General features: G+C 44.4%; 1 protein-coding gene across 7 annotated transcripts; it reads left to right on the top strand.

Moving 5' to 3' along the window:
• The first annotated feature begins 248 nt into the window (after positions 1-248).
• fzr1b (fizzy/cell division cycle 20 related 1b) lies at positions 249-7955 on the top strand. Of its 7 annotated transcripts, none has more exons than XM_018753453.2 (14): positions 256-579; positions 2405-2576; positions 2747-2848; positions 3007-3070; positions 3233-3360; positions 3682-3764; positions 4152-4335; positions 4455-4520; positions 5134-5236; positions 5349-5530; positions 6679-6912; positions 7045-7149; positions 7348-7440; positions 7746-7955. In XM_018753453.2, the coding sequence occupies exons 2-14, from the start codon at positions 2502-2504 to the stop codon at positions 7785-7787; spliced, it is 1461 nt and encodes a 486-aa protein (XP_018608969.1). In that variant the 5' UTR covers positions 256-579; positions 2405-2501; the 3' UTR covers positions 7788-7955. The 7 variants fall into 7 exon arrangements, with proteins under 7 accessions (XP_029105808.1, XP_018608969.1, XP_029105807.1 ...); XM_029249974.1 differs by having other exon boundaries at positions 256-735; XM_018753454.2 differs by lacking the exon at positions 256-579 and adding an exon at positions 748-979.
• Positions 7956-7957: the final 2 nt, after the last annotated feature.

Raw genomic sequence — 7957 nt, 5'->3', positions numbered from 1 at the left:
GAGTACGGCATGCAACTGTTAGCAAGAAAATTAAATTCTAAATTAAATCCACGGCTAATTCCAAAAATCTCACACCAGTTACATGTTGATTGGTTTAAAGAAATGTTTATATATGGACATACATATGAGATATTGCCCTTTTTCCATGAATGCAGTGGCGTTGATGAATTCTACAAATGAGTCAGTAAACCGTAGACGTAGTAAACCATTGATTTTTCTGCTATTTCATTCAGACATCCCTGTAATATTTACATTCATGGACCGTGCCTCTAAACAACATGGAGTTTTGGTGCAGACTTAAAACAGTCATAAAATATTGCTAAGTCTCCGATATGACACCAGATCAGTACGGTTTTATTTGGCTTCTTTGCTGCGGTTAAGTCTCCGCTCCGTTCCGCTGCCATGGCCGCCATTTTGGCTCCTGTATAAACAGCAGGAGAAACAGCGGAGGTGTCGCAATGTCGACTCAGTGTGGCGTATGACATAGGAACGAAAGCGGGGAGAAGGAAGGATACAAAATATCGTCGTAAAACAAAAGAGAGATTTTCCAAAGAAGACCGAATGTGCGCCTTGACCAGAGTACGGACTGCTGTTATATGTGCTGTCAGTAGGGGCGGCGACTGGCTGCAGCGCCGCTACTACTACTACTAGCCCACTCGTTAGCCCGCTAGCAGCAGCAGCCGCCGCCGACGCGGCTCCTCCGTTGTTCTGCGGGGGAACGGTGCCATGACAACGGTGTGTCCGAGCGACGGCCGCCCGGGTCTCCGCTAAGTGCGCGGTGCTTCGAACCGCACCGACCATCCTCCTGTTTTCGCGCAATCAATCTCCCGTTACATACTGGTCGGGACTCATGATTTGCTGCGGTGCTCCTCTCTCTCTGGCCGGGGAATGCCGTTCGTTCTCTGGACGTGATGATGATGTCCGCTGCTCTTTTTCGCGATGAAATCTGTGTCCACCTGGCGGGGTGCTGATGGCAAACGTGCGTCCATTGGTGTACATTGCTCGTCTCCTAGTTTTAACCTGACGCGAAGAAGCAAATGTTAGGCGATGGAAGTGCTCACTAGTAGTGTAAGTAAAGGAAGACCACTGGCAGTCATGCGTTAACTTATGATGTTGATTTATGGAGCAGCTACTACTAGCCAGCTGGTCAGATATTAGCAGAGTAGCTAATTATTATTAGGTCAGCAAACATTCAGATGTCCACTTCAAAGAGACTGGCAGTTCACTCACTGTGTTTGCATTAAAATTTTTGTTAGTGTGCCATGGTGTCGTGTCTAAAAAAAAAAAAAAAAATTCGCCGTCGGTATGCAGTCGTAATCACTTTAGGAATCGCGTCCGTATTCAAAGTATTTTTGTTTGTTGTAGTGATGTAATGAATACCTTTTACGATAAAAGTGCTAGTTGTGTTGAATGATGGTGTCCTAATACTCGCTACAGCTGACGTTTGTGCATCTGATTTGAGCATTTTGCACACCGAAAGGACTTACGACTTGTCGCTACTGTCAGTAGTTTAGGTGTTTAGTAATAAGCTGACAACCAGCTCTCTCTGCTTAACTGTTTATCTTGTTTATTGTGAAGGGACGGATGACCAATGGTCGGTAAAGGGTTAATGAGGAAAATGTGAGGATGCATGCATGGTGTTCATAATAAAACACTGTGGCAAAGTAGTTTTAATAAACACGGAAGCACTCCGAAGGTAGTCCACACGTGCAGTCAAATGTTTTCTTTCTGCTAGTTATGCGGTAAAGTGACAGACGCCGGAAGGTTGAGTGTGGAAGTGAACGGAACGAGTCGCTGGAAATGTCTCAGTGGTGACGTCACTCGCGCGAGCCACCGCGAGGCTGCGGCTGAGGTCGGGGATGCGGAGCAGGTCGAGAACCGCAGACATTTCGCAGGAAAACCCGCCCTTTTTTTTTTTTTTTTTTTTTTTACATTCTTCCTTTAAAATCTACGACCCGGCTTGTCCCTAGCATATATTCCAAAGTGATGCTTGTTACATGTTGAGGTCCTGCATTTGTTGTGTTTTGATTTGCATTACAATTTGAATTTCAATGACCTCAGGTGATACTTATAAATTTGTCTTCAGTTTCAAAAAGCACAGATTACCATGGGAGGCGTCAGATCCTGCATGATGGAAACGATTAACCGGTTGCTTTTGGGGCAATTTGAAGTAAGACGTGTGAAATCAGTGCTGCTGACAAACACAATAGGGTGCATCAAAAACCAGTTCAGATCATAAATCATTTCGAGCTACAGCAGTCGTTGTGTTGTTACAGAAATGGTATCTGAGGGTGTATTTCACATTATGCCTCTTTGCTGGAGTTGGCTCCAAATCATAGTGACCTCATGGATGACCAGTGTAATTTTTTTTATTTATTTATTTTTATTTTTTTTTTTTTGCCAGGCATGGGTGAATGTAAGGGGGCTAGGTCAGCGGATTGACGGATAGATAATGTTGTAGTTGCCAGTAATATAAGGCACAGACTGGTGTTCTCTTCAAGATGGACCAGGACTATGAGCGACGCCTCCTCAGACAAATAAATCATCAGAACCTGCCGGAATCCCCACTGGCCAAGGTGAGTGGGAGGATGTGGCCAGTACGGGTGTTTTACATGCCAGTTGTATAAATTAGGGCATGGAGAGTAGTATGTCAGCCTCTTACCAAGTTTGATGTTCACCTGTTTTTTCTTTGGAATTGCTGCTGTGCAGATACGTTTCCAATTGCTTCTGTTCCATTTTTCTTCAGTCAGCTTGTGCGACTTCCAGTCCAGTCAGTGTCAAGTCAGGGGACCGATTCATTCCCACCCGCGCTGGTAGCAACTGGAGCATCAATTTCCACTACGCTAACGTAAGCCGAACAGATGCGGTCCACGTTATCTTGCAAAACGGAGGCACATGCGGAGTGACCGTCCCTATCAGAAGATCGGATTGTGAGGTGTTGGGATCCAGTCTTGTTCTAACAATGTCTGAGAAACTCTCATCCTGTTCCTTATCACCTCGTCACAGGAAAACTGCAGGTCTCCAAACCAGAACCACAGGGCAAAAGAGACCAGCACGGATACAGGGAAAGGTGAGGTGCGCTTTCATCAGTTTTTGTGTTTTGTCGGTTACGTCTTCATCTGGAGTGATCTGCTGGTACTCATTCTCTTTCTGCATTTTTGCATTTCTCCCTGTGTGAGATCTTGTGTCTCCTCTGTATTGGTTTGTAACTCCCATCTCATTCATTTGGAAGATGCTGTGGCTTATGCTGCTCTGCTGAGGAACGAGCTGTTGGGGGCAGCCATCGAAATGGTGCCTGACCCCCACACAGATGACCGCAGGCATGCCACCCTCACCCAAGACACCCATGGTCTTTTCAAGGTGAGTGCCTTTTGACACTAAACATGGGGACATCAGGGGATGGAATAGGAATGCAGTGCTTCTCTTGACTATATATACTAGTGCACTGTATATCTCAGCAGAACTCTTACACCAGTATCCTGTTTGAGAGACTGTATTGGACTGTTATTGATACCTCTTGACCTTAGGGATATCTTAGCAACATCTCATGTCAGTTGTGTGACGTTAACATAATTGGAAACTTTTGTGTAGCTGATGCATGAAAACTAAGAAAATAACCCACTGAACACACATTATACACTTTACTCTAGTATTTCAGCCTGCATTTGTTTGCCTCCCCAGTACACTGTCCACACAAAGAGAGTGCCTTTTGACAGTGGTAATGAGGTGTCCCCCTACTCCCTGTCGCCACTGAGCAACAAGAGGTACTCGTCTAAATGTGCCCATGAGAGAGCCATCGCTTCTACACAGTACCTGCACGTTGTTGTCCGACTGCTTCCGTGTCTGTCGTTTTTTCCATCTTCCACCATCTTTCTCTCCAGTACATTACCTCTTTAGCGGTTGATCGACATCTGAACTTGCAGTCTTTTGCATCACAAATCTGCTAAATGAATAAATATAGCGGAAATCTAGTTCTTTCACTGCTACGCCACCTTTTCCTCCATCCTTTTCAGTTTCGTGTGAACAATAAGTAAAACCCTGGTGAGTGAATGGATGAGCCTTGAATGGTAAATAGTGTCTGTTTATGTGTCTGGAACATGGTGAGGTAAGATCCTGCTCACATTCTTGTCTGTATGTGTTCCTGTCTGCAGTCATAAGCTCCTGCGGTCTCCTCGCAAGCCAGCCCGCAAAATCTCTAAGATCCCCTTCAAGGTGCTGGATGCCCCAGAACTACAGGATGACTTCTACCTCAACTTGGTGGACTGGTCGGCCGGCAACCTGTTGAGCGTGGGCCTAGGGGCCTGCGTGTACCTGTGGAGCGCCTGTACCAGCCAGGTGGGACAGTGGGATGAGAGAGGCTACTTGGCCAAATGGTATACGCAGTTGGAAATAGCCAGGGGCAAAGGCAGGGGGTACATCCAGAACTATTTCTGACTACTTTTGTCGTTGCCTAGGTGACAAGGCTGTGCGACTTATCAGTGGATGGAGACTCTGTGACATCAGTGTGCTGGAATGAAAGGGTGAGCCTTGAAACCATTGTCTCTACAAACACACACACACACACACCAGATTGCCAGAGAGTATACTGTAGATACTGGCTAAGTGCAGACATTTATTATGATTGTATAAGTTTGCAGTGAAACTAAAAATTTCAATTTAACCTTATTAATCTATGTCTGTGATTCCCCCCCTTTTTCTGTAAACCAGGGTTGTGGATGATTTTGTACTAAAACAAAATAGCTATTGTGTAACTAGGCATGAACTAAACAGTAGATTCTTAAAGGAGAAATAGATGTATTTGTGAATAAATGAACTATAAATTGACGAGATACTAAACTTGAAAAGAATGAATGAAAAGAACTTGTACTAAAATGTCAAGGGATTTGTAGAAATTCAGGCTTGTGATTAAATTAATACAAAAGAATCCTCTTATATATTTAGACCCCAATACTACTTAAGTCTGGGAACGGGCAGTCTGCCAAGTTGTTACAGATTCTTAAAAGAAAATTTAATTCTTGACTTCTAGTAAATGGTAGAAGAGTAATATTCAGAATTTACACAGTACTTTTTTTGCCATTCGCATGTGGACATTTTCCTCTGCATTTCTGTCTTTTCTCACCTGTTTTTTCGCAGGGGAGTCTGGTTGCTGTGGGAACTCATAAAGGCTATGTCCAAATCTGGGATGCAGCCGGAGGGAGGAAGCTGACCAGCCTGGAGGGACATTCTGCACGTGTGGGTCAGTGCCGCCTCAGGGAGCGTGGAAGGAAGATGGCGGCGAAACACAAGTAGTGAATAGTCTTTGGAGGTTTAGTGTTACATTTTGTTGACTGTGACCACTTGTATCCCAGGGGCCTTGGCCTGGAACGGGGACCAGCTGTCATCGGGCAGCCGGGATCGTGTCATCCTACAGAGGGACGTGCGGACACCTCCCTCTGCCGAGAGGAGGCTGCAGGGTCACCGACAGGAGGTGTGTGGACTCAAGTGGTCCCCTGACCACCAGCACCTCGCCTCAGGGGGCAATGATAACAAGGTGAGGACCACGCATTGAACGACACTACATAGGTGTGGCAGATCTATGGACTTTTTATGTGAACGCTGCCAGTGTAAGTTACAGGTGGGATCCTGCTGCTGAACCCCTGAAAAAGCGAAATACCTAGTTGTATAAATTAAAAATTTAAATAGCTTTCAGTAAGTTTAAGTATGTAACTTTAAACATTTGCAAGACATTTATTTTGGTATAGAATTTCACAGAATTTAGTGACAATGTCTTTGAGGACAGTGCAATTTTACTATCTGGAAATGCTAATTTATTTGATTTCTGTCTCATAAGCTAAGGACTTTTGGTTACTCTGAGTTGTACCTTTCTTTTGAGTAAAGTGTTTAACTAATTGAATAAATATAAATGTAACAGCAACCCTGCCAGCTCTATAAGGTAAGAGGCTCCTTCACACAGCCAAGTGTTTTGAGTGCCCTGACAGAGGTGTTTATGACATGGTGTAAATAAGAAAGCCCAGTAAGAACCGTGAACAGAGCTACACCGGGGTGTTTGTGCTCATCTGTGGTTCTTGGATCCTTTTCTTACCCTACAGATCACATGAAATTCAGTAGTACCTAGTGCAAGAGTAATAAGAAATAAAAGGATAATTGTAAGAAATTTATAGGACATTTTTAGTTGTATGTTATATACCTTGAAGTGCAGAAATTTGCCCATTAACTTGGAGTTGGAGGTATTACTTGGAGGTGGAGGATGACAGAGAAGCAGCTTCGCTGACAGATCAAAACCGGTAGATCACCTACAATTTGTTTACCAACCGTCTGCTCCTCCATTCTTTTGTAAAACATAAGGCAGCGCTTAATATTTGCAGTTGCAATCTGTCAGCACATTAGGTGAAGTTTTGCGGCACAATCTGAATTGGTATGCCAATACACTAAATACTTTTCAAAGTCTGAAATGGTGCAAAGTTCATTATGTTAAAGTTAAGATGGGGACCCACCGTATTATAAATATGTAGACAATTCCCCTTTTTTAATGATATTCTGTCTAATAGTTCTTTATTAGTCACTGTCCACATAGAATATATACTGTATGTGCCATTTTTGTCCATTATTCATCTGTTGGGGACAAAACCAATATATCTCTAAGGCATTTAAAGTGGTCCTTCCACCTCTGCCTCGCAGCTGTTGGTCTGGAACAGTTCCAGCCTGCTTCCGGTGCAGCAGTACAGTGACCACCTGGCTGCAGTTAAGGCCATCGCCTGGTCCCCTCACCAGCACGGCCTCCTGGCCTCTGGTGGGGGCACAGCTGACCGCTGCCTCAGGTTCTGGAACACCCTGACTGGTCAGGCACTGCAGAGCACAGACACGGGGTCCCAAGTCTGCAACCTAGCCTGGTCCAAACACGCCAATGAGCTGGTGAGCAATATGTGGGCAGGACATGGTCTCAAGTGCAGAGCACCACGTTGTTTAGCTTTTGAAATACGTTTATTTTAATAGATGAAAGTTGTAAAAATCATATCTGTTCCGGTTGTGTTTTTTTGGTTTCAGGTCAGTACACATGGCTACTCACAGAACCAGATCCTGGTCTGGAAGTACCCGTCTTTGACACAGGTGGCCAAACTGACAGGTCACTCCTACAGGGTTCTCTACTTGGTACGTCCATACAAGTGTAAGATCTGAGTTTGCAGAAGGTTCCTTTCTTTAATATAATGGACTGGGGAGCTTTCTTGTTTGTCGTTAGCTGATAAAAAGCCTCTTTTCCCGGTTCTCTATCACTGTAACACCAGTTAGAATCCAGTTCTGAAAAGTTCGCCTCTTACATCTGTGCTGTGGTCTTGCTCTCTTATGCAGGCTGTTTCCCCAGATGGCGAGGCTATTGTGACAGGAGCAGGAGATGAAACTCTTAGGTTCTGGAATGTCTTCAGTAAAACACGGTGTACAAAGGTATGACACAGTCCAGCAGGTGTTGAATTTAGTTCTTTTTAAATCCCTAGGGTTGACTCATTTCTGCTTGAATATTTACATTACTTTTATTCATTGAGCTAGCACTTTTTTCCCCAAAATGACTTAAAGTTGATCCTTTTTCCAATTATTTACACACTGGAGCAATTTCAGAGTAAGTACCTTGCTCAAGGGTACTACAGCTGGAGGTGAAATTTGAACCTGCCACCACTGGGTCTAAAGGCAGCAACTCTAACCACTACGCTACCAGCTGAAAATCCTGAGTGCTGTCAACTTTGTCCCTCTAGGAATCCAAATCAGTGCTGAACCTCTTCACAAGAATACGATAGTGGTGGGGAGACTGGGGATCCCTGAAGACTCAAAGCCAGCTGAAAGGAAAACACATGGACACACTAAACCATTAAAGTACTGATTACCTGGAATCAAGGCGCTCCTGACTGACGGAAAAGGGTCCCCCAGCAAACTTTTACTCGCGTACCTTTTATATTTAGATAAATGA

The sequence above is a fragment of the Scleropages formosus genome, chromosome 3 (assembly GCF_900964775.1).
Source record: "Scleropages formosus chromosome 3, fSclFor1.1, whole genome shotgun sequence".
NCBI classification, from domain to species: Eukaryota; Metazoa; Chordata; class Actinopteri; order Osteoglossiformes; family Osteoglossidae; genus Scleropages; species Scleropages formosus.
This window is presented reverse-complemented; position numbering and strand designations above follow the sequence as displayed.